This window comes from Dendrobates tinctorius, unplaced genomic scaffold (genome assembly GCF_039654945.1).
Source record: "Dendrobates tinctorius isolate UK_male_01 unplaced genomic scaffold, ASM3965494v1 ptg000006l, whole genome shotgun sequence".
Taxonomy (NCBI): Eukaryota; Metazoa; Chordata; class Amphibia; order Anura; family Dendrobatidae; genus Dendrobates; species Dendrobates tinctorius.
The window spans coordinates 11,788,166-11,815,486 of record NW_027361674.1 but is presented as its reverse complement, the minus strand read 5'-3'; the positions used below and the strand labels follow the sequence as shown (position 1 = coordinate 11,815,486).

The 27,321-nt window shown below is 43.6% G+C and overlaps 1 protein-coding gene across 3 annotated transcripts in view; it reads left to right on the top strand.

The window, feature by feature from the left end:
* BRF1 (BRF1 general transcription factor IIIB subunit) overlaps positions 1–27,321 on the top strand; it is a 338,242-nt gene that overhangs the window by 228,413 nt on the left and 82,508 nt on the right. For all 3 annotated transcript variants that reach the window (XM_073570652.1, XM_073570644.1, XM_073570660.1), the window contains 2 exons: positions 3,339–3,420; positions 3,535–3,590. In XM_073570652.1, coding sequence (XP_073426753.1) covers positions 3,339–3,420; positions 3,535–3,590 — 138 coding nt within the window. The remainder of the gene's footprint in view (positions 1–3,338; positions 3,421–3,534; positions 3,591–27,321) is intronic.

The following is a 27,321-nucleotide window of genomic DNA, read 5'->3' as shown; positions in this document are numbered from 1 at the left end:
TCATTCGGTTCCAAAGGGCATTGGTCACAATAAAGCGGTCATCCGTGTGGGATGTGGCCAATGGGGCGTCCACTTCTCTGCCTTTCTGTCACTCTTCCAGTCTCTCTATATCTCTGGTGCATGCTCTGTGACACTTTAAGCTCATGGTCACTGCTGTCTGAGAATGTCCTGCTTGAAGCCTCGCAATGGTGAGGTACTGTTAATCAATTGCTAGGTGTCGTCTTGGTTTCACAGTGTCAAAATATGAACAGCATGATGAGGAGGAGTGTTTAATACCAATTCGAAATGAGCCATGAAATTTATTGGCCTATTCATGGATCAGCACCTGTTGTGAATTTTGCTATTAAACTCCTTGTTAGAGAACAGCAAGTTGTGCAGAGTCCTGAAACATTGAACAGTTGGACATGTGTATTCGAAAGTTTCAGAGAAGGTCACAATACGTTCACCTGAAAAGGTTAGAGGGCATTTTAGGATCATCCTGGAATTTCACCTGAAAGCCAAATATCCCTATCTTTTTATGAGTAGCGTAAGTCACCTCTACACAGGATAAGTATGTATGATCTCTTGAGGGTCAGACTGCTGGGACTACCGCTGATCACAGGAACTGATCATACGCTTGATTTGGGGTAGTGGGTAGTCCACAGTGTGAAGGCTTGTTTTTTCCAGTACATGTTCTACAAAAAAAGCTAAAATTGACGAGGCTGACTGTTTAAAATGTATGGACCTCATTGCATTCAAGTCTGGTCCTTGTAGTTCTTCATTGTCAAAAATTGTGGTTGGCATGGTAACTGACTTCTATACATAAGCATTGTAAGGTGCCCCACAATAAAGAGGAACTCTCTGTTCCACTTGCGTATTGCTGTTAGTAAATACTCATATTCTCTGGGAAATAGCAATACTGGAACATTGTTTTTAACCTGTCATTGCATTGTTCCTCAGTTTTACCTCCTGGAGATGTATGAATACAGTCATGGCCAAAAGTTTTGAGAATGACACAAATATTATATTTTCATATGATCTGCTGGCCTCTGGTTTTTATGTGTGTTTGTCAGATGTTTTTATCACATACAGAAATATAATTGCAATCATATTACGAATATCAAAAGGTTATATTGACACTTAGAATGAGTTAATGCAGCAAGTCAATATTTGCAGTGTTGACCCTTCTTCTTCAGGACCTCAGCAATTCTCCCTGGCATGCTCTCAATCAACTTCTGGATCAAATCCTGACTGATAGCAGTCCATTCTTGCAAAGTCAATGCTTTTATTTTGTCTGAATTTGAAGGTTTTTGTTTTTCCACCCGTCTCTTGATGATTGACCACAAGTTCTCAATGGGATTAAGATCTGGGGAGTTTCCAGGCCATGGTCCCAAAATCTCTATGTTTTGTTCCCTGAGCCATTTAGTTATCACCTTTGCTTTATGACAAGGTGCTCCATCATGTTGAAAAAGGCATTGTTGATCGCCAAACTGCTCTTGGACGGTTGGGAGAAGTTGCTCTTGGAGGACATTCTGGTACCATTCTTTATTCATGGCTGTGTTTTTAGGCAAGACTGAGAGAGAGCCCATTCCCTTGGCTGAGAAGCAACCCCACACATGAATGGTTTCAGGATGCTTGACAGTTGGCATGAGACAAGACTGGTGGTAGCGCTCACCTGGTCTTCTCCGAATAAGGCTGGTTTCACATTAGCGCTTTTTAAGCGCACGCACGGCCGGGGGTAGCTCCGCCCCCGAGCCGGCTCTCTGCCCGGCGTGCCCGCCCCTTGCTCGTAGCGCCGCTTCCTAGCGCACAGCGGCGCCTGCGATCGGCGCACCCTATCTTTAGCATAGGGTGCGCAGATCGTGCGCAGGCCGTGCGCTAGTTGCGCTTTGACCTGCGCTGCGCACTTTTGACGGTGCGCCGTGCGTGCCAAAATCAAACTTTTCGGATTTTGGCGCGCACGGCGCACCGTCAAAAGTGCGCAGCGCAGGTCAAAGCGCAACTAGCGCACGGCCTGCGCACGATCTGCGCACCCTATGCTAAAGATAGGGTGCGCCGATCGCAGGCGCCGCTGTGCGCTAGGAGGCGGCGCTACAAGCAAGGGGCGGGCACGCCGGGCAGAGAGCCGGCTCGGGGGCGGAGCTACCCCCGGCCGTGCGTGCGCTTAAAAAGCGCTAATGTGAAACCAGCCTAAGACGTTTTCCAGATGTCCCAAACAATCGAAAAGGGGATTCATCAGAGAAAATGACTTTACCACAGTCCTCAGCAGTCCACTCCCTGTACCTCTTGCAGAATATCAGTCTGTCCATGATGTTTTTCCTGGAGAGAAGTGGCTTCTTTGCTGCCCTCCTTGAGACCAGGCCTTGCTCCAAGAGTCTCCGCCTCACAGTGCGTGCAGATGCACTCACACCTGCCTGCTGCCATTCCTGAGCAAGCTCTGCACTGCTGGTAGGCCGATCCCGCAGCTGAAACACTTTTAAGAGACGGTCCTGGCGCTTGCTGGTCTTTCTTGGGCGCCCTGGAGCCTTTTTGGCAACAAGGGAACCTCTCTCCTTGAAGTTCTTGATGATGCGATAGATTGTTGACTGAGGTGCAATCTTTCTAGCTGCAATACTCTTCCCTGTTAAGCCATTATTGTGCAGTGCAATGATGACTGCACGTGTTTCTTTAGCGATAACCATGGTTAACAGAAGAGAAACAATGATGCCAAGCACCAGCCTCCTTTTAAAGTGTCCAGTGGTGTCATTCTTACTTAATCATGACAGATTGATCTCCAGCCCTGTCCTCATCAACACCCACACCTGTGTTAATGGAGCAATCACTGAAACGATGTTAGCTGGTCCTTTTAAGGCAGGGCTGCAATGATGTTGAAATGTGTTTTGGGGGATAAAGTTCATTTTCTAGGCAAATATTGACTTTGCAAGTAATTGCTGTTAAGCTGATCACTCTTTATAACATTCTGGAGTATATGCAAATTGCCATTAGAAAAAATTGAAGCAGTAGACTTTGTAAAAATTAATATTTGTGTCATTCTCAAAACTTTTGGCCATGACTGTACATTGAAGACTTGGTGTTACCAGTTCCCTTGTCAAAAATGTCTTCCCATGCCGTCTGACACTCTCAGCCCTGGATGTACAATATCTGAGCCTGTGTGAGGGCACACACCATAGGCATGGAGTTCTCAGATCTTATCTAAAAAGACATGTCCCAGTTGGGCATAAGGAGGAGCACTTGTACTGGCCATTGTTGAAGCACATCTGAACTGGATGTTCCTACACAGCAAATGCAAGATGCAGCCCTGAATTCTGCCTCTCTAGACCTGAAATTAATCCATGTTTTTCCCCTCTTCTACCCCTCAGTATATTCTGAACGAAAAAGAAGCTGAAATCAAGACGGAGCTATGGATGAGAGAAAACGCAGACTACCTGCAGGAACAAAAGGGTAAGTGATTTGATTTTGCATTCACTCTTTGACGTCTCGATGTGTCAATGACAGTGACAGGATGCAGCAAGCCTCATTCATGTTTTGTTAACATCTCACATCTCCATTTTTCAGAAAAGGAAGAGAGAATCGCAAAAGAAAAGGAACTGGGTATATATAAGGAACAGAAGGTAACCTCTGATGTGCATGCAGCCCTAAGTGGGATAGACTTCTCATTCTCTCTCTGTGATCTGCACTTTGCTTATTTATAATGATTTCAATTCTGCAGAATTTAACAAGATAATTGTACTATAAAGCAAATTCCAGTCAGAGACATGACACACTTGTAGTGTACGTACGCATTCAACACAGATTAGCGAGGAAAAGGCACATTCAGAACGCGTGAGTCTCATGTCGTGTTCTCCACTCATTAAAGGAATCCTATCACAGTGAAAATGATAACGAGTAGGAGGAAATGAACAAATTTATTATACATAGGTTTGTGTAAATGGAGTCAGGATAAGTTACAGATTGAAACCAATCTTCATGCCGGGCTTAGAAGTCTAGTGGATGGAGTGACTCCATGATTGACAGCCATCCCTGTATCAGTCACTCTAAAGGGCCTGTCACACTAAGCGATATCGCTATAACGTCACTGGTTTTGTGACATAGCAGCGATATTGCTAGCGATATCGCTATGTGTGATACCTCCGACCGGCTCCCCCGCTGATTATCGCTGATCGCGCGAGAATGTCCTGGACCGTTTCTCGTTGTCAGCTTCCTGCTGGGCTTCCTGTAGCGCCGACAAGTGACGCGTGGACGCGGGCGGGAGGACGTCAGGATCGCCTCGTCTGACAGGTAAGTAGCGACCGCCGACACCTGCTATGTCGCTGGTGAGATCTGCCTGTGTGGCAGCTCACTAGCGACCACTTAGCGATGCACCAGCGATCCTGACCGCGTCATATCGCTGGTGCATCGCTAAGTGTGACAGTACCTTTAGGCAGGGGTCCCCAACCTGTAGCTCGGGAGCCACATGTGGCTTGCGGGCTCATGAATTGTGGCTCGCCGCTGTCTGCCAGCTTAGCGCATTAGCTCCAGATCTAGCAAACAGGTATGAAGAGCGCATGTGAAAATGGTGAATTTTGTGAGCAGCCGTGCACAGAAGACCAGATCTGAATGCACATATACTGGTCTTAGGGGTTTTGAGATAATTTAAGTATGGTACGCTGGAGACAAGATGATACCACCTGTCAGAGGAGGTGTTTGAAGCTTGATACGACAGTGTGGTGACAGTGCTTGATGAGAGAGAATTGGAAACCCCTGGATCTTGATAAATTGCTTTGGGGTGATTTCTGTGGAAAATGTTTGGTTACCTTTATGCCTTTAATGGGGGCTTTGGTTTCCACTATTGTGAGGGGGGCGGGAGCTGAATGTGGCTCATGACCCTCTCTCCAGGCTGGATGTGGCTTGTGACCCTCTCTCAGAGCTGAATGTGGCTCTCAAGGTCAGAAAGGTTGGGGACCTCTGCTCTAAGGGGCCTCTCACTGGACAGCCATCCCTGTATCAGTCACTCTAAAGAACCTCCCACTTTACAGCTATCCCTGTATCAGTCACTCTGAAGGACGGCCCACTGGACAGTCATCCCTGTATAAGTCACTCTGAAGGATGGCCCTCTGGACAGTCATCCCTCTATCAGTCACTCTGAAGAATGGCCCTCTGGACAGTCATCCCTGTATCAGTCACTCTGAAGGATGGCCCACTGGACAGCCATCGCTGTTTCAGTCACTCTGAAGGACCTCCCACTGGACAGCCATCGCTGTTTCAGTCACTCTGAAGGACCTCCCACTGGACAGCCATCCCTGTATCAGTCACTCTGAATGACTGCACACTGGACAGCCATCCCTGTATCAGTTACTCTGAAGGACCTCCCACTGGACTCCTAGTCACAAAATGAACAGAAATTTAAATGAATAAAATTCAAGATGTACTAAATCTGATCCCATAGAACTGTATTTTTATCTGCTCAGCTCCTCCTGATCTAGGCTAAATCCCGCCAAGGACAACATCTGCAAGGAGTTTGTATGTTCTCCCCGTGTCTGCATTGGTTCTACCTTTTCCTCCCACATTCCAAAGATATACTGATAGGGAATTTAGATGGGGGGGACAGTGATGATGGCTGTAAAGCGATGTGGCATATGGCGCTATATAAATAAGCATAATGAATAAACGGGGAAACACTGTTAATATCATACATATACAGGAGTAATAACAGAGGAACAACACAGAATTGTGAGAAAAAAAACCTTAATAAAGTTTATTGCATGAAGAATATAAGAATATTTACTATATCAGACTGACAGCGCCGATTAAATGGAAGGATTGCAGTTGAGAAATATCCTGTGACTGTGCCATAAATGTAACTGTTTAAGAGGATCAGAATCAGAAGTAGTAGTAGTTACTAAGTGTTACTAAGTAGTAATTAATGCAGTTTCCTTACATTTTATATACAGTATATTCAATATTGAGGTGCACTTCACATTTTGTAATGACCTAATGGGCACTTTCCCCGTGGCCTCTAGAGACTTTAACATTTTCAGAAAGGAAAATAAATGCTGATTGTTGTATCAGGTTCATCCTCTTCAAAGTCATATGCCCCCTAGAAGTTCCCTTTCTGGCAAATGCTTAGTTTCTCCGCTCGACTTTGAAGATCATGAATTGGAATGAACGAACTAAGGGACAAAGAGACTTCAAAGAAAGAAGAGGTCAGGACACATAGGGGGAAGTGGGAGCAATCATGGAATATAATGAAGTGATGCGCGGTCGCTGGACTTCAGGCCCTTGGACATGACACTGTTCCTTAGTTTTTATTACTACTCTGCTGTTTACTTCTTTAGATGATATCATATATTGTTGTATGGACCCTACTATCCGTTTTTTTTATCACTGTGAGTTTAGGGTTTTATTCTCATCCATAACTGAAGAGTCCTGATAACAATACTTTAATGGAAATGTTACTTAAATGGAATGTTCACTTTATGGATAATTTTTTTTTACAGATAAGATATTTCTAAAATAAGAACTGAGTAAGCTTTGAAAATAAAATAATGTAATTTGTCTACAGATTCTATGGAGACCTATATGTTTTCACGGTAACAAACTACAAAGATTCTGTGTAGTTATCAACAAACGTGTCCAAATCAACATCAGGATATGGCACTTCCCAACAAAATAAATGCATTTTTTTCAGGGTAAGGAATCCCCAAAAAAATGAAGAGACCCATAAGAATTATCAATCTTTATTCAATATAATTAAATCAATAAAAATACAAATTATTGAAAAACGGATGCCTCTAAAGGACATTTTGGCTGACTGTATCACATTAACATTCGAAAAACATTCGGGATATCAATTCAAACAAAACTACAGGTATGCCGTCAATTGTGTCAGGTGGCTCAATACAGTATTCTATATACAGTGGGGCAAAAAAGTATTTAGTCAGTCAGCAATAGTGCAAGTTCCACCACTTAAAAAGATGAGAGGCGTCTGTAATTTACATCATAGGTAGACCTCAACTATGGGAGACAAACTGATAAAAAAAATCCAGAAAATCACATTGTCTGGTTTTTTTTCATTTTATTTGCATATTATGGTGGAAAATAAGTATTTGGTCAGAAACAAGCAATCAAGATTTCTGGCTCTCACAGACCTGTAACTTCTTCTTTAAGAGTCTCCTCTTTCCTCCACTCATTACCTGTAGTAATGGCACCTGTTTAAACTTGTTATCAGTATAAAAAGACACCTGTGCACACCCTCAAACAGTCTGACTCCAAACTCCACTATGGTGAAGACCAAAGAGCTGTCAAAGGACACCAGAAACAAAATTGTAGCCCTGCACCAGGCTGGGAAGACTGAATCTGCAATAGCCAACCAGCTTGGAGTGAAGAAATCAACTGTGGGAGCAATAATTAGAAAATGGAAGACATACAAGACCACTGATAATCTCCCTCGATCTGGTGCTCCACGCAAAATCCCACCCCGTGGGGTCAGAATGATCACAAGAACGGTGAGCAAAAATCCCAGAACCACGCGGGGGGACCTAGTGAATGAACTGCAGAGAGCTGGGACCAATGTAACAAGGCCTACCATAAGTAACACACTACGCCACCATGGACTCAGATCCTGCAGTGCCAGATGTGTCCCACTGCTTAAGCCTGTACATGTCCGGGCCCGTCTGAAGTATGCTAGAGAGCATTTGGATGATCCAGAGGAGTTTTGGGAGAATGTCCTATGGTCTGATGAAACCAAACTGGAACTGTTTGGTAGAAACACAACTTGTCGTGTTTGGAGGAAAAAGAATACTGAGTTGCATCCATCAAACACCATACCTACTGTAAAGCATGGTGGTGGAAACATCATGCTTTGGGGCTGTTTCTCTGCAAAGGGGCCAGGACGACTGATCCGGGTACATGAAAGAATGAATGGGGCCATGTATCGTGAGATTTTGAGTGCAAACCTCCTTCCATCAGCAAGGGCATTGAATATGAAACGTGGCTGGGTCTTTCAACATGACAATGATCCAAAGCACACCGCCCGGGCAACGAAGGAGCGGCTTCGTAAGAAGCATTTCAAGGTCCTGGAGTGGCCTAGCCAGTCTCCAGATCTCAACCCTATAGAAAACCTTTGGAGGGAGTTGAAAGTCCGTGTTGCCAAGCGAAAAGCCAAAAACATCACTGCTCTAGAGGAGATCTGCATGGAGGAATGGGCCAACATACCAACAACAGTGTGTGGCAACCTTGTGAAGACTTACAGAAAACGTTTGACCTCTGTCATTGCCAACAAAGGATATATCACAAAGTATTGAGATGAAATTTTGTTTCTGACCAAATACTTATTTTCCACCATAATATGCAAATAAAATGAAAAAAAACCAGACAATGTGATTTTCTGGATTTTTTTTTATCAGTTTGTCTCCCATAGTTGAGGTCTACCTATGATGTAAATTACAGACGCCTCTCATCTTTTTAAGTGGTGGAACTTGCACTATTGCTGACTGACTAAATACTTTTTTGCCCCACTGTACATATAGTAGTATCATTGCATTGTAGGAGAAGATATGCCGGAAGACTACAATATAATGGTTTTAGTTTATAACAATAGTAAATTATATTCACTATCAGGATAATAGAATGGTTTTTCGTTTATATCAATACTAAATTACAATCAGTATCAGAATGGTATTGTCCAAAATGAAATCTAATGGTAAAATACAAGAAAAGAAAGGAAAACCATTTGTTACCTGTGACAATGTCACACAAAACCACTCTGTCAGCCACAGTGCCCACTCACCCAGACGCACGTTTCACGCCTCTTCCAAGGGAGAAAAATCATTGTTATCCTTATAGTGAATATAATTTACTATTGGTATAAACTAAAAACCATTATATTGTAGACTTCTGGCATATCTTCTCTTACAATGCAATGATGCTGCTATATGTATATACAGTTGTGGCCAAAAGTATTGACACCCCTGCAATTCTGTCAGATAATACTCGGTCTCTTCCTGAAAATGATTACAAACACAAATTCTTTGGTATTATTATCTTCATTTAATTTGTCTTAAATGAAAAAACACAAAAAGAATTGTCCTAAAGCCAAATTGGACATAATTCCACACCAAACATAAAAAAGAGGGTGGACAAAAGTATTGGCACTGTTCGAAAAATCACCAAACAGGTGTTGGCAATAACTAAATCACACTTGCAGCCAGTTGACATGGATTAAAGTTGACTCAACCTCCGTCCTGTGTCCTTGTGTGTACCACATTGAGCATGGAGAAAAGAAAGAAGACCAAAGAACTGACTGAGGACTTGAGAAACCAAATTGTGAGGAAGCATGAGCAATCTCAAGGCTACAAGTCCATCTCCAAAGACCTGAATGTTCCTGTGTCTACCGTGCGCAGTGTCATCATGAAGTTTAAAGCCCATGGCACTGTGGCTAACCTCCCTAGATGTGGACGGAAAAGAAAAATTGACAAGAGATTTCAACGCAAGATTGTGCGGATGTTGGATAAAGAACCTCGACTAACATCCAAACAAGTTCAAGCTGCCCTGCAGTCCGAGGGTACAACAGTGTCAACCCGTACTATCCGTCGGCATCTGAATGAAAAGGGACTGTATGGTAGGAGACCCAGGAAGACCCCACTTCTTACCCCGAGACATAAAAAAGCCAGGCTGGAGTTTGCCAAAACTTACCTGAAAAAGCCTAAAACGTTTTGGAAGAATGTTCTCTGGTCAGATGACACAAAAGTAGAGCTTTTTGGGCAAAGGCATCAACATAGAGTTTACAGGAGAAAAAAAGAGGCATTCAAAGAAAAGAACACTGTCCCAACAGTCAAACATGGCGGAGGTTCCCTGATGTTTTGGGATTGCTTTGCTGCCTCTGGCACTGGACTGCTTGACCGTGTGTGCATGGCATTATGAAGTCAGAAGACTACCAACAAATTTTGCAGCATAATGTAGGGCCCAGTGTGAGAAAGCTGGGTCTCCCTCAGAGGTCATGGGTCTTCCAGCAGGACAATGACCCAAAACACACTACAAAAAGCACTAGAAAATGGTTTGAGAGAAAGCACTGGAGACTTCTAAGGTGGCCAGCAATGAGTCCAGACCTGAATCCCATAGAACACCTGTGGAGAGATCTAAAAATGGCAGTTTGGAGAAGGCACCCTTCAAATATCAGGGACCTGGAGCAGTTTGCCAAAGAAGAATGGTCTAAAATTCCAGCAGAGCATTGTAAGAAACTCATTGATGGTTACCGGAAGCGGTTGGTCGCAGTTATTTTGGCTAAAGGTTGTGCAACCAAGTATTAGGCTGAGGGTGCCAATACTTTTGTCTGGCCCATTTTTGGAGTTTTGTGTAAAATGATCAATGTTTTGCTTTTTGCTTCATTCTTGTTTGTGTATTTTCCTTTAAGACAAATTAAATGAAGATAATAATATCAAAGAATTTGTGTTTGCAATCATTTTCAGGAAGAAACTGAGTATTATCTGACAGAAATGCAGGGGTGTCAATACTTTTGGCCACAACTGTAGAATACTGTATTAAGCCTCTTGGCACAATTGACTGCATACCTGTAGCTGTGTTTGAATTTACAGTGGGTTTGGAAAGTATTCAGACCCCTTTAAATTTTTCACTCTTTGTTTCATTGCAGCCATTTGTAAATTCAAAAAAGTTCATTTTTTTTCTCATTAATGTATACTCTGCACCACATCTTGACTGACAAAAGAAATGTAGAATTTTTTGCAAATTTATTGATAAAGAATAACTGAACTATCACATGGTCATAAGTATTCAGATCCTTTGCTCAGTATTGAGTAGAAGAACCCTTTTGAGCTAGTACAGCCATGACTCTTCTTGGGAATGATGCAACAAGTTTTTCACACCTGGATATGGGGATCCTCTGCCGTTCTTCCTGGCAGATCCTCTCCAGTTCCGTCAGGATGGATGATGAATGTTGGTGGACAGCCATTTTCAGGTCTCTCCAGAGATGCTCAATTTGGTTTAGGTCAGGCCTCTGACTGGGCCAGTCAAGAATGGTCACAGAGTTGTTCTGAAGCCACTCCTTTGTTATTTTAGCTGTGTGCTTAGGGTGATTGTCTTGTTGGCCAAGTCTGAGGTCCAGAGCACTCTGTAAGAGGTTTTCATCCAGGATATCTCCGTACTTGTCTGCATTCATGTTTCCTTCAATTGCAACCAGTCATCCTGTCCCTGCAGATGAAAAACACCCCCATAGCATGATGCTGCCATCACCATGTTTCACTGTTGGGATTGTATTGTGCAGGTGATGAGCAGTGCCTGGTTTTCTCCACACACACCGCTTAGAATTATCCCCAAAAAGTTCTATCTTCATCTCATCAGACCAGAGAATCTTATTTCTCATAGTCTCGGAGTCCTTCATGTGTTTTTTAGCAAACTCTATGCAGGCTTTGATATGTCTGGCACTGAGGAGAGACTTCCGTCGGGCCACTCTGCCATAAAATCCCGAGTGGTGGAGGGCTGCAGTGATAGTTGACTTTGTGGAACTTTCTCCCATCTCCCTACTGCATCTGTTGAGCTCAGCCACAGTGATCTTGGGGTTCTTCTTTACCTCTCTCACCAAGGCTCTTGTTCCACGATTGCTCAGTTTGGCTGGACAGCCAGGTCTAGGAAGACTTCTGGTGGTCCCAAACGTCTTCCATTTAAGGATTATGGAGGCCACTGTGCTCTTAGGAACCTTGAGTACTGCAGAAATTCTTTTGTAACCTTGGCCAGATCTGTGCCTTGCCACAATTCTGTCTCTGAGCTCCTTGGCCAGTTCCTTTGACCTCATGATTCTCATTTGGTCTATCAATCACTGTGAGCTGGGAGGTCTTATATAGACAGGTGTGTGCCTTTACAAATCAAGTCCTATCTGTTTAATTAAACACAGCTGGACTCCAATGAAGGAGTAGAACCATCTCAAGGAGGATCACAAGGAAATTGACAGCATGTGACTTAAATATGAGTATCTGTGCAAAGGATCTGAATACTTATGATCATGTGATATTTCAGTTTTTCTTTAAATTTTAAAAAATTTCTACATTTCTGGGGCTCAGAGTGTACATTAATGAGAAAAAAAATTGAACCTTTTCGCATTTACCAAATGGCTGCAATGAAACAAAGAGTGAAAAATTTAAAGGAGTCTGAATACTCTCCGTACCCACTGCATATCCCAGAAATTTTTTGAATATTTATGTGATACAGTCAGCCAAAGTGTCCTTTAGAGGCATCTCTGTTTTTTAGTCATTATTTATTATTAATGTTTTAATTATATTGAATAAAGATTGATAATTATTAAGGATCTCAATTTTTCCGGGGGATTCCTTACCCTGAAAAAGGTATATATAAAAGAGTCTGTGTAGTCTGATTTTGCAGTCTTATTCTTACATTTGTCTCCTACTTTTTACACATTAGATAAAAGTTGTCCAAACCCCCGCCACTTTCACTGGGATCAGATGGGATCAGACGACCATCTGGTTTGTATGGAATCCTCCCGATTCTCTTGGACTCATCAGTTAACGTTTGGGCAGTTGAAAATTTCAATTCTTGGATTTTTATTTCTTTTCAGGCTACCGTAGCCACTGACAGAGTTGTCTGGCATCAAACTTTCTCCCCACTGCCCATTGAAAACACAAGAATTCTTGGCCAGGCTAAATATTTGTGTGTATGTTGGAGTCAGGGAAGATAGTTGTGGGGAATGTCATGTTTGGTAGACAACAATCTCATTTGCATGGCCAACGTTTGTCAGCTACCTCATGTTGGTAACAAGTAAGGGAGAGATTGGCATGTGAGCGGGGGATCAGACTACACAGGATTTGTGTTCTGTTACCATGGAGACACTTAGGTGTGCATATGCTCTGTATACACTAAACAGGAGATATTAATTAAAAGAATACCCCAGAAATAAACATAGCAAAATGCATTTTTTTTTTTTTTTTTTTTTTTAGCTCAGGGCCTAATGAGTACGCGTACAACCCCAAGATATGAGAAAAAAAAAAAAAGACAATAAGAGTAAAAGTCACCAGTTCAATTGCCATTCAAGAGCCTGGGAGATATGTCTGGCAACCTTGTGGGTATTATAAGGGATGCCATTTAGGAGTGTAGGTGTATTGTCATCTACTTTCAGAAGGACTTGGCAGCACCCATTAATCTCTGTACCCCAAATCTTTTGTCATTGGCAGAGAGTTTACCACACTCTGTATGATGGGGACAAACACAGTCTGCACTATGTGAGTTAATGTGTTGGGAATATCCACTTGGATGGGTACATTTCCCCCATACATTCCTATAAGCTGCTGGAAACAGAGAGATGTTATTTTCATCCACCAGTCGTTTGTATATCCTTTCAGCTCCAGCTCGCTTTGTATTCAGCTCAATTAAAGCACTTTATTCGGAATGATAAATTCTTTGGCCCTAAATTAATTTTGCCGAGCAGAAATAATTGCAGTAAACCAACGTGGAAGATAAATAACACTTATAATTGTAAATCTCAAACTGCAAGATGGGCGGCTGGAGAAACAAAATGTTTATTATTCAGTCCTGTGCCAGCTCCTGAGAAGTCTAAACGCATTGAGATCACTAGGTAATGCTACCATTACTAGATCTGCTACCAGTGTGCTCAGCCTCATTAGTGATTTATTCTTCATGGCCACTGTAATTGCCAAATATAGATATCACAAGGAGCTGTGTGACAAACTTGGCTCTGCTATATTATAGTGTGATGTCCATGCAAATGTGCGCTATCCTGGTAAGAAAGAAATCCATTTTGCTAGTAATACCTTTTGGAGGTCGCTACCGATTTAAGCCCCCCCATACCTAATAGGTGGTTGTCGTTCGGCTGGCAGAAATCTCCTCCTGCTTTTTCATACACAGGAGCGTTCGCTTGGCCGACACTCCTGTGTTCTCTGTACGAGAGCCATCACCAAACTTATTGGGCTGTGAATTATCTCTGAAAGGATTGGAAATAAAACATGCCAGATCCTTAACGCTGAGAAAAATCAATTATCCAGAGCCCCCATACATATTAGACTAATATCGGCCAAAACACGACGATATTGACCGGCTCGGCTGACATTAGTCTAATGTGCATGGGGGACTTCGGTCCATGTCTGACCCATTAACGAGCCTTGCAACGTGACCTTGTCCCTGAATGGGGCAGAATAATGTTACAGGACTTGTTAATTGGTCAGAGATTGACTTATCGGATAGCTACCTCCAATAGGTGGCACTATAGAAAGGATTTTATTTCTTTCCATCTGAGAGAGAGCCATGGTTTCCCCATGGAGCATGGCTACTAAAACTCCAGAATTAGATAGTCTTTGCCAGAAGAACCATCCCCTTTCCCCCCACACTACTGTGCAATCCACAAAATAAATGAGTAAATTACAAAGTTAAGGCCCCGTTACACATAACGATGTCCCAGCGATCCCACCAACGATCCGACATGGATGGGATCGCTGGGACATCGTTAGGCTGATCGCTGATGAGCTGTCACATGGACAGCCCCTCTAGCGATCAGGACCAGCGAGCAAGCTGGTTTCCAATGTAAACAGCGGGTATCTAAGAGCTGCGCGGCTCTTGGTTACCCGCTGTTTACCCTAGAAACCAGCGTCGCTGATCGCTGGTCTCTCGCTGCCACACGCAGCGATGCGCGCTGGCCAGCGGGAGACCAACGATCAAAAAACGGCCCAGGACGATGGAGCACGATCAGCGATACCCGGCAGGGGGGCCGGTCGCTGATCCATGTCACACACAGCGATCTCGCTGGCGAGATTGCTGTGTGTGACGGGGCCTTTACATCTGGATGTGACATAATCACATTAAATAAACATTCTTAACCAGATTTTCTCAATAACATGAAGACCAAGCGCAGTTAAAGAGAACCTGACACTTGCTGTAAATGTTATTCTTTATGTGGTGTAAATGCTGCTGTGCTCCTGAATCTGGTGTTTTTTCTTTCTTTCTTGTTCCCAAGATCTGGACTCCCCTTCCCTGTATATACCAGTATACCTATTCTTTGGGCTAGTGGGGGTGATTCTACAAGCATCATCTAAAGGATCACATCCAGTTTGCCAAAAAGACTAGATTTATATGCAGAAAAACCTATATAGAAAAGAAATACAAAAAATGAGAAATAATGTAACAAAACCCTGAATACTAAACATATATATACACTCACTGGCCACTTTATTAGGTACACCATGCTAGTAAGGGGTTGGACCCCCTTTTGCCTACAGAACTGCCTCAATTCTTCGTGGCAGAGATTCAACAAGGTGCTGGAAGCATTCCTCAGAGATTTTGGACCATATTGACATGATGGCATCACACAGTTGGCGCAGATTTGTCGGCTGCACATCCCTGATGCGAATCTCCCATTCCACCACATCCCAAAGATGCTCTATTGGATTGAGATCTGGTGACTGAGGAGGCCATTTGAGTACAGTAAACTCATTGTCATGTTCAAGAAACCAATCTGAGATGATTCGAGCTTTATGACATGGCGCATTATCCTGCTGAAAGTAGCCATCAGATGTTGGGTACATTGTGGTCATAAAGGGATGGACATGGTCAGCAACAATACTCAGGTAGGCTGTGGCGTTGCAACGATGCTCAATTGGTACCAAGGGGCCCAAAGAGTGCCCAGAAAAAATTCCCCACACCATGACACCACCACCACCAGCCTGAACCGTTCATACAAGGCAGGATGGATCCATGCTTTCATGTTGTTTACGCCAAATTCTGACCCTACCATCCGAATGTCGCAGCAGAAATCGAGACTCATCAGACCAGGCAACGTTTTTCCAATCTTCTACTGACCAATTTCGATGAGCTTGTGCAAATTGTAGCCTCAGTTTCCTGTTCTTAGCTGAGAGGAGTGGTACCCAGTGTGGTCTTCTGCTGCTGTAGCCCATCTGCCTCAAAGTTCGACGCACTGTGCGTTCAGAGATGCTCTTCTGCCTACCTTGGTTGTAACGGGTGGCAATTTGAGTCACTGTTGCCTTTCTATCAGCTCGAACCAGTCTGCCCATTCTCCTCTGACCTCTGGCATCAACATGGCATTTCCGGCCACAGAACTGCCGCTCACTGGATTTTTTTTCTTTTTCGGACCATTCTCTGTAAACCCTAGAGATGGTTGTGCGTGAAAATCCCAGTAGATCAGCAGTTTCTGAAATTCTCAGACCAGCCCTTCTGGCACCAACAATCATGCCACGTTCAAAGGCACTCAAATCACCTTTCTTCCCCATACTGATGCTCGGTTTGAACTGCAGGAGATTGTCTTGACCATGTCTACATGCCTAAATGCACTGAGTTGCCGCCATGTGATTGGCTGATTAGAAATTAAGTCTTAACACACAGTTGGACAGGTGTACCTAATAAAGTGGCCAGTGAGTGTATATACTAGCTGAAGAGCCCGGCGCTGCCCGGGCATAGTAACTAACTGTGGTTAGTTATAGCAAATTATAATTATCCTCCATCCCATAGTCCCGTGCCCATATACCCGTCATACATATCCTCCATCCCATAGTCGAGTGCCCATATACCCATCACACATCCTCCATCCCATGGTCCCGTGCCCATATACCCGTCATACATATCCTCCATCCCATAGTCCAGTGCCCATACACCCATCATACATCCTCCATCCCATAGTCCCGTGCCCATATACCCGTCATACATATCCTCCATCCCATAGTCCCGTGCCCATATCCCGTCTATTATTTTTTCATTATAAATAATAATGAAAACATACAAATTAAAAAATATAAGAAGATCTAAGAAATAAAAAAGTTTGAGTCATACCTAAATTAGGTGTTATGCCCTCCCTAAGTTACAAAACCAGTATGTTTCCCTGTTTGTGGTTATATAAACAAAAAAATCCCATTTTTATTTGTCCAAGATTCTTTATTATTATTATTTAGGTGTAACCCACTATAATAAGATAGCTACTCATTATGTTTATAAAAGAAGAAAGCCTGATAAACAGTGGATACAGAAAGTATTCAGACCCCTTTAAATTTTTTACACTGTTTCATTGCAGTCGTATAGTAAATTAAAAAAAATCCATTTTTTTCTCATTAATGTACACTCTGCACCCCATCTTGACTGATAAAAAACAAATGTTTTCAAATTTATTAAAAAAAAAAAGAAAAACAAATGTCACATGGTTATAAGTATTCAGACCCTTTGCTCAGACACTCATATTTGTCACATGCATTTCCTGGTGATCCTCCTTGAGATGGTTCTACGCCTTCATTGGAGTCCAGCTGTGTATAATTAAACTGATTGGACTTGATTTGTATATAAGACCTCACAGCTCACAGTGCATGTCAGACTAAATGAGAATCATGAGGTCAAAGGAACTGGCCAAGGAGCTCAGAGGCAGAATTGTGGCAAGGCACAGATCTAGCCAAGGTTACAAAATAATTTCTGCAGTACTCATGGTTCCTAAGAGCACAGTGGCCTTCATAATCCTTAAATGGAAGAATTTTGGGACCACCAGAAGTCTTCCTAGACCTGGCCGCCCAGCCAAAGAGAGCAATTGTGGGAGAAGAGCCTTTGTGAGAGAGGTAAAGAAGAACCCCAAGATTACTGTGGCTGAGCTCCACAGATGCAGTAGTGAGATGTTAGGAAGTTCCACAAAGTCAAATATCACTGCAGCCCTCCACCAGTCGGGCCTTTATACGATACGATAGAATACACTTTATTAATCCTAAGGGAAATTATGGTATCACAGCAGCGTTACAACAGCACTACAAACAAAACATTATGAACAGCATTACTACATTACAAACAGCATTACAGTAATTACCGTATATACTCGTGTATAAGCCGAGATTTTCAGCCCATTTTTTTGGGCTGAAAGTCCCCCTCTCGGCTTATACACGAGTCATATACCGGGGGGGACCGGCAGGGGAGGGGGAGCGGGGGTGTCAGATCATACTCACCCTTCTCTGCAGCTCCCCTGCTTGTTCTATGTTGTCGGCGCTGCTCTCTTCCTGTATCAGCTGTCAAATGGTACCCGCTCATTAAATATGCGCATATTTAATGAGTGGGTACCACGTGACCGCTGAACCAGGAAGAGAGCAGCGCCAACAACAAGCAGGGGAGCTGCAGAGACAAGCGCCAGGACCCGGTGAGTATGAACGCGGGGGGTTGGGAGGCATATTCACCTGTCCCTGCGCTCTGCTGTCTTGCGTCCTCTGCAGTGACATTCAGGTCAGAGGGTGCGAATCGTGCCCTCTGCCTGCACAGTCACTGCAGAGCGCAACGCTGATGAGCAGGGGGCAGCGACTGAGGTGAGTATGCAGGTTTTTGGTTTTTTTTGTAAGGGAGGCAGCGGCAGCAGCAACATGATGGGGCCACTCACTGTGCAGAAAAGCTGGGGCCACACACTGTGCAGAAAAGCTGGGGCCACTCACTGTGCAGAAAAGCTGGGGCCACTCACTGTGCATCATAACTAGGGCCACTCACTGTGCAGAAAAGCTGGGGCCACTCACTGTGCAGAAAAGCTGGGGCTACTCACTGTGCAGCAAAGCTGGGGCCACTCACTGTGCAGAAAAGCTGGGGCCACTCACTGTGCAGAAAAGCTGGGGCCACTCACTGTGCAGAAAAGCTGGGGCCACTCACTGTGCAGCAAAGCTGGGGCCACTCAATGTGCATAACTGGGGCCACTCACTGTGCAGAAAAGCTGGGGCCACTCACTGTGCAGATAACTGGGGCCACTCACTGTGCAGCAAAGCTGGGGCCACTCACTGTGCATAACTGGGGCCACTCACTGTGCAGAAAAGCTGGGGCCACTCACTGTGCAGATAACTGGGGCCACTCACTGTGCAGAAAAGCTGGGGCCACTCACTGTGCAGATAACTGGGGCCACTCACTGTGCAGCAAAGCTGGGGCCACTCACTGTGCATAACTGGGGCCACTCACTGTGCAGAAAAGCTGGGGCCACTCACTGTGCAGATAACTGGGGCCACTCACTGTGCAGCAAAGCTGGGGCCACTCACTGTGCATAACTGGGGCCACTCACTGCAGCAAAGCTGGGGCCACTCACTGTGCATAACTGGGGCCACTCACTGTGCAGCAAAGCTGGGGCCACTCACTGTGCATAACTGGGGCCACTCACTGTGCATAACTGGGGCCACTCACTGTGCAGAAAAGCTGGGGCCACTCACTGTGCAGAAAAGCTGGGGCCACTCACTGTGCAGATAACTGGGGCCACTCACTGTGCAGAAAAGCTGGGGCCACTCACTGTGCAGATAACTGGGGCCACTCACTGTGCAGCAAAGCTGGGGCCACTCACTGTGCATAACTGGGGCCACTCACTGTGCATAACTGGGGCCACTCACTGTGCAGAAAAGCTGGGGCCACTCACTGTGCAGATAGCTGGGGCCACTCACTGTGCAGCAAAGCTGGGGCCACTCACTGTGCAGATAACTGGGGCCACTCACTGTGCAGCAAAGCTGGGGCCACTCACTGTGCATAACTGGGGCCACTCACTGTGCAGCAAAGCTGGGGCCACTCACTGTGCATAACTGGGGCCACTCACTGTGCAGCAAAGCTGGGGCCACTCACTGTGCATAACTGGGGCCACTCACTGTGCAGCAAAGCTGGGGCCACTCACTGTGCATAACTGGGGCCACTCACTGTGCATCATAACTGGGGCCACACACTGCAGATAACTGAGACCACTCACTGTGCACCCTCGGCTTATACACGAGTCAATAAGTTTTCCCAGTTTTTTGTGGCAAAATAGGGGGGTCGGCTTATACTCGGATCGGCTTATACTCGAGTATATACGGTACTAGACACAGATCTTGCACATGACTAACCACAATACTTAACAAACAAGGTACACCAATCTCTGATCATTTCCATTAGTGCGCCAGCCCTAGGTTGTAGCTATCTTTCACCCTTAGTGAATTGTTGTACATCCCCATAGCAGTAGGCACAAACGATTTCCTGAATTTCTCCTTCTTGCACCTTAGTAGGATTAGACGGCTGGTGAATGTGCTCTTCTGATTTAAGAACAGCTCGTATAGTGAGTGTGTATTATTGTTCATTATAGCCCTGCACTTCTTTTGAATCCTATCCTCCACTACCTCCTCAAAAGAGTCAAGATGGAGGCCAACAGCTGCACTTGCCTTCTTGATAAGTTTGTTGAGCTTAATTATGTCAGCTACTCGCACACTAATGCCTCAGCAAATGAGAGCAAAAAAGATGACGCTTGCTACAACGGATTGGTAGAACATTTTGAGCATTTTACTGTACACATTGAACGACCTGAGCTTCCGCAGAAAGTACAGTCTGCTCATTCCCTTCTTGTGAACCTTCTCTGTATGACACCTCCAATCAAGTTTGCTGTCAAGTTGAATCCCAAAATATTTGTAGCTCTCAACCATCTCCACCTCCTGGCCAGCAATAGTGATTGGTAAGTAATCATCCTTTTTCCTTCTATAACTCGCCACCATCTCCTTGGTTTTCTTTACATTTAGTTCTAGACAGTTAGTCTGGCACCAATCTACAAAGTCAGAAACCACACTTCTATATTCCTCCTCCCCCCGGTCCCCCTCAATGACTCTTACAATCACTGAGTCATCTGAGAATTTTTGGAGGTGACAGAAGTCGGATTTATACTGAAATTCAGCTGTATACAATGTGAAGAAGAAGGGCGACAGCACTGTACCCTGAGGGGTGCCCACACTACTCCATACACTGCCAGATACCACCTCCCCCATTCTTTCAAACTGCGGCCTGTCCATCAGGTAGTCGCTTATCCAGTTCACCATCCCCTCATCCACTGCCATATCAGTCAACTTATCGTAGTAAGGGTGGCTGTAAGGTATTGAAAGCACTAGAGAAGTCAAAGAACATGGCGCGCACTGCAGTTCCATCATTGTCCAAGAATGAATGTATTGTATGTAGCAGAGACACTACAACATCATCCACCCCCCAATCTCTGCCGGTACGCAAACTGCAGGGGGTCAGTGTAGGCCCTCACCCTTGGGTACAAGTAGGTAAGTACTATTCTCTCCAACGACTTCATAGCATGCGATGTTAAGGGTGTGTGCACACGCTGCGGATTTTGCTGCGGTTCCGCAGCGGTTTTGGCCGCTGCGGACCCGCAGCAGTTTCTGCTGCGGTGTACAGTACCATGATTCCCTATGGGAATCAAAAACCGCAGTGCAGACGGTGCGGAATTTTCCACGCGGATTATCTGCGGTTTTCAATCCGCAGAAAGAATTGACATGTCAATTCTTTCTGCGGATTCTCCTGCGGTTTGCCATCTCTATTGAGGAGATGAAAAACCGCAGGGCAAAACCGCAGAGCAATCCGCAGGTAAAACCGCAGGTCTTTTGACCTGCGGTTTCACCTGCGGATTTTACAAAATCCGCACCTAATCCGCAGCGTGTGCACACAGCCTAAAGGCCACTGGACGATAATCGTGTAGGGAAGTTGGAAAGGAGATTTTGAGAACCGGCACCAGGCAGGTGGTCTTCCACAGCACTGGTATTCTCTGAGATTGTAGGCTCCTGTTAAACAGGAGCTGAAAGACATTACACTTTATGGCAGAGTGGCCCGACGGAAGCCTCTTCGTAGTGCCATAATCCAAAAAATTTTGGCACTCAACTTGTTGCAAAAGTGAAGAGATTTTTATTTGCAGTCACAAATATAGACGTTTCGGCTGTGTCAACAAGCCTTCATCAGTATACAAGACCGCTCATATCTCAATAAACTTCATAAGTATATCGCCAATAGTGAAATAGGTACTATTGGGGGTGTTGCCATCCACCATATGAGAACCAGTATGAGGACCTGTTATATTAAATGAAAAAAAGGAAATGTCCCAATAGAGATCACTTGTTGAATTTTTAGATCCGTAACTTTAGAGGACCCCAATGTTAGGTTGCAAAGCCAGTTGCTAGCATTGACATTAAATAGCTGTATCTGAGGGGAGTATTGGGAAAGTATCCCACAGGAAATCCCTTGCTGAATTTGTAATCTTGAAAGAGCCCCAATGATACGCTGTGAGTTCAGTGTCTGGCTGTAATAAGAAATGGCTGTATCGTTGGTGGGTGGCGGCAGAATGCGACCTGTGTAAACGCGGCATCCACCGCGTTTACAACCTAACATTGGGGTCCTCTAAAGTTACGGATCTAAAAATTCAACAAGTGATCTCTATTGGGACATTTTCTTACTACTTTTTTTCATTTAATATAACAGGTCCTCATACCGGTTCTCAAATGGTGGATGGCAACACCCCCAATAGTACCTATTTCACTATTGGCGATATACTTAAATGTCCAGAAGTTTATTGAGATATGAGCGGTGTTGTATACTGATGAAGGCTTGTTGACACTGCCGAAACGTCTATATTTGTGACTGCAAATAAAAATCTCTTCACTTTTGCAACAAGTTGAGTGTCAAAATTTTTTGGATTATTCTATACTGGTGTGGGAACCTTCTTTTGTGCACCGACACGGCTGTGCTACGTTATACTATTGATCTTCTTAGTGCCAGACATATGAAAGCCCGCATAGAGATTGCTTAAAAAAACAACACATGAAGTACTCCCAGACTATGAGAAATAAGATTCTCTGGTCTGATGAGATGAAGATAGAACTTTTTGGTGATAATTCTAAGCGGTATATGTGGAGAAAACCAGGCACTGCTCATGACCAGCCCAATACAATCCCAACAGTGAAACGTGGTGGTAGCATCATGCTATGGGGGTGTTTTTAAGCTGCATGGACAAGACGACTGGTTGCAATTGAAGGAAACATGAATGCGGCCAAGTACAGAGATATATTGGATGAAAACCCCTTCCAGAGTGCTCTGGACCTCAGACTTGGCCAAAGGTTCACCTTCCAACAAGACAATGACCCTAAGCTCACAGCTAAAATAACAAAGGAGTAGCTTCAGAACAACTCTGTGACCATTCTTGACTGGCCCAGCCAGAGTCCTGACCTAAACTGAATTGAGCATCTCTGGAGAGACCTGAAAATGGCTGTCCACCAACGTTCACCATCTAACCTGACAGAACTGGTGAAGATCTACAAAAAAGAATGGCAGAGGATCCCCAAATCCAGGTGTGAAAAACTTGTTGCATCATTCCCAAGAAGACTCATGGCTGTACTAGCTCAAAAGGGAGCTTCTACTCAATACTGAGCAAAGGGCTGAATACTTATGACCATGTGATATTTCAGTTTTTCTTTTTTTAATAAATTTGCAAAAATTTCTACATTTCTGTTTTTTTTTCAGTCATGATGTGGTGCAGAGTGTACACTAATGAGAAAAAAATGAACTTTTTTAAATTTACCAAATGGCTGCAATGAAACAAAGAGTGAAACATTTAAAGGGGTCTGAATACTTTCCATACCAACTGTAAGTGTAAAGTTGGTTCATATCACAAAAAGCTAGAAAAAACCCCACTGCTCATTAAGAAGACATCAAGGGGTCATACATTTTAATAGGGTAATCCATGGGCCAGTCTATTGGACAGATACCCCCCCTTCTCTTGCCTGGGTAAATGCGGTCAATTACTTTCAACAAGTGTCCCTGATTCCTATAATAATAATCATTATTTATATAACGCTAACATATTCCACAGCGCTTTACAGTTTAACAGTTTCAAGCACAACAGTCATAAATAACAACGTTAACAATAATACAATAATTAAAGCAAAGTAAGACGACCCTGCTCGTGACAGCTTACAATCTACAATGAGGTGGGGGATATACAAAGTACAGGTGTGTATTTACAGTGATGGTCCAGCCATCTTGAGGTAGTGGGGTATATATGGAGATAGTGAACAGGCTACACATGCACACTTACACATAAAATGACTTTGATTAGGGAACGTAATAGGCTGATATATAGGTTTGTGTTTGGAAATAGCCCCAAAATCATTAAAAATGTTTTTTTCAGCTGCTTTGATATCTTTAACATGTTCAAGAGTACCAACATGTAACTCCTGCGTGGTCACACCCAAATAAGATAAATTGCCTGGGTAATTCTTGGTAAATCACCATGGATGTACGACAATAAAATGAAAGATTTTGTAGTCTCGTTCAGGAATCGTAGAAAACATTTGTTTTTTCAATGTGTTTGCAAGAGTCTTAACTCCAGGAACCCCATTTGGGACCCCTGGACCCGAAGATGATATTACAGGTAGGCCAAACATAATGGCTGTGAGCTGCAACTCCAGGAACCCCATTTGGGACCCCTGGACCCAAAGATATTATTAGAGGTAGGCGAAACATAATGGTTGTGAACAAGAAGATCACGTAATGTTCTATTACTTTTGGCGGTGATCAAATGTCGATTTGGTAAAAATTTACACATGGTAGGGTCCTGCTGTAAGATGGGCCAAAATTTACAAAGAATAGAGATCCAAGAAGTAACGTTTATCCTCATGGGCAGTGACATGCTAAGCATGCCGAGATGCGTAGACTTAAAACCTGCAATGCTTCTCTGGGAAATATACAAATTGTCTCTTCAGAGAGGAAGAGGACTAGAACTCTGGTGCTACCTATAGGAAGTAGCAATCCTAAAAGTCAATGTTGACCTTTTAACGAGTCTTGCAATATGACTTAGGATAAAAGCCAAAAGCAGAATCTCAATAATAAGAGGTCATTTCACGCCATCTTGAATGGTAGTTGGTAATGAAACAAACCTGTCCGTTTGCTTCTTGAATGTATTTGGAGTTAAGATAAGATAAGATAATCCTTTAATCGTCCCACCATGGGGAAATTCAGAGCATTACAGCAGCAAGGCAGGAACAAGTACAGATACAGATGCATAAAGGCATTACATTGACCGTAGGTAGGGACATATACGAAGAAAAGAAAAAAAAAAAGATATAACCGGACTATCACAACTTTGGATCTATCAGTTCACTGTTTGGGTCGTTCTCCGTTTTGGACAGTGCTGGTTATACAGCCTAACTGCAGCAGGAAGGAAGGACTTTCGATAGCGCTCCCTCTCACATTTAGGTTGAAGTAGCCGGTCACTGACAGTACTGCACATCTTTGTCACGGTCTCATGCATGGGATGGGAATCATTCTGCACCATGTAGCTCACCTTGGCCAGTATCCTACTGTCGCCTACTTCCTGAACTGGATCAAGGGGGCATCCCAGGACAGAGCTGGCCCTTCTAATCAGTTTGTCCAGCCTATTCCTGTCCCTGGTTGATATGCCACTACCCCAGTTAGTAGAGTGTGTTGTTCAGTTTGCTTCTCTTGAGTATAGGCATGACAAATGTTGCTCATTTTGTAGCCACATTGTAAAAACCTTGAGGTTAGATTTTGTGCTTGTTCCTCAAAATCCTCTCAGAAATTGTCCAGTGGGTATAGCCAGGATGACATGAGTAGGGTGTGCCGATTTAGCATGTAGGAGTGCATTTACACTGGTCTCTTTGCAGTGGATAGTGGTATGAAGTTGTCCACTGAAATCCCTAGATCCAAAATTTCAGTGAAGTCTTGTTAGATTTATATACAGGACAGATAGGGCCATATCTCAGGAACAAGAGAAAGACACAATTCAGGAGAACAGTGGACTTTGCACAAGGTAAAACAAACATGTCTTATTTATGACATTAAGAAATTCCGAGAAGAATGATTTGTAGTATTTATTGTAGCACACTTTGGGTGGTCTTATAAATGGCTTATGATTTACCAATTCATTTATATGACAATCGAGTATTGTATGGTGCCGTGCTCAGATTTTAATGCAGTGACATTTTTAATCGCCGCATTTCCGGGGGTCTGCTCGTGACATTTGTAGCTGTTCCGAAGGTGTTTGGGATGGTTATGAAATATGACATTTCTCCAATTGACACAGTGTGAGCAAAGAACCAGCGTCAGATCAATACAGCACTTTTTTCTGTGCCCCCTCCTCCCTGCCCTATCGAAGGTGATATTATTTTTACAACATCATATTGATCCATTGACATTCCATGTCTGAAGAACCAGTCCTGATGTAAGTAATGGGAGTTGTGTAACATGCACACGAGTAGACACGTATATAGCATTCTTGTTTTATAGCTTGGAATCATGAAGCATTTGCAGTGTTGCTTTCTTGTTGACAACCCAGAAGGTGTATACGTTGTTCTGAGATCTTTTAGTTGTCAGTGATTCATCTGTTGTTACAAGTCACAAATTTTCAACATGTTTTGTGTGAGTTTTAGGTCCACACAACAACTTTGGAATATTTAGCATTGCCCAATTTACCACATACATGATTCCTTTGATCTTTCTGGTCTATGGTAGCATCATAGTTTCCAGCAGCTAATTGTTATAAGACCTGAGTTGTCAAGTGCCAGTGTGATTAGAAGCCATCTGTCAGTCGGTCAGTGTTGTGACCCAATAATAATTTTCTTTTTTCCTTTTTCGTTCTTTTGTTTCTTCTTATCAGCTATGGAGAGGCTAAAAATGTTTATATTTTCAATCAGGAGGTTTCAAAACTATTTTCAGGACCAGCCCTATTTTTTAGGTCTGTTTCCCCCTCTATATTTAGAGCTGGCACTTGCAGCACTTTACCGTCACATTTGTACAAGGACTCAATTTTCTCTTGATCTGTATCCTCCTCCTATGGCTGGGCTGTCTGCCGCGGATTTATCACAATTTATCAGAGCTGGCATATGCAGAACATGTTAAATTGGCTAATACATTAAAGCCATCTGTAGCATAAATTACTTGAGTCACAGGGCAAATGTGATTGATCTGTTGGTCCAGACTCATGCCAAGTGACGAAGCATCTGTGGTCTGGTGTCTCTGTATTAGGGTTTTGTGTGTGGGAATCAGCTATGACCAGTGATGTCTATACAGTCGTAGAAAGTATTGAGTGCTTTCCGAAGAACCCTACTGGATCCCATAGACTTATAGTAGGATCTATAAGGGTTCCTATACACTTAGTGCTGTAAATAGTGAAGCTTGTGTCTTTTTGTTGCCAAAAATTCCACATTCCCCAAAGAATGTACACATTTTTTTGCAAACACTGTTCCCTTACTAGGAGAACGATAAATCTGAAATATATATTTATTAGAATATCTGTTTATATCATGGACCATAATCCATAATATATGTATATACTGGAGTTTTTCCATCGTGCACTTTTATGCCATCTCCATAGGATATGCCATTAAATATATAGTAGATGCAGATCCCAGCAATGGAACATGTGTCTACTTTGAGAATGAGACCTTGATATACTCTGCTGTCATAGGAGAGGTGTTTGGAAATCCCATTAATTTGTATGGGAATTCTGACCCCTCTCCATTGACAGATGCACGTAACATGTCGCCGCTGTCTAGATAGATGATCGATGCAGAACCCATTGGCATGGATAGA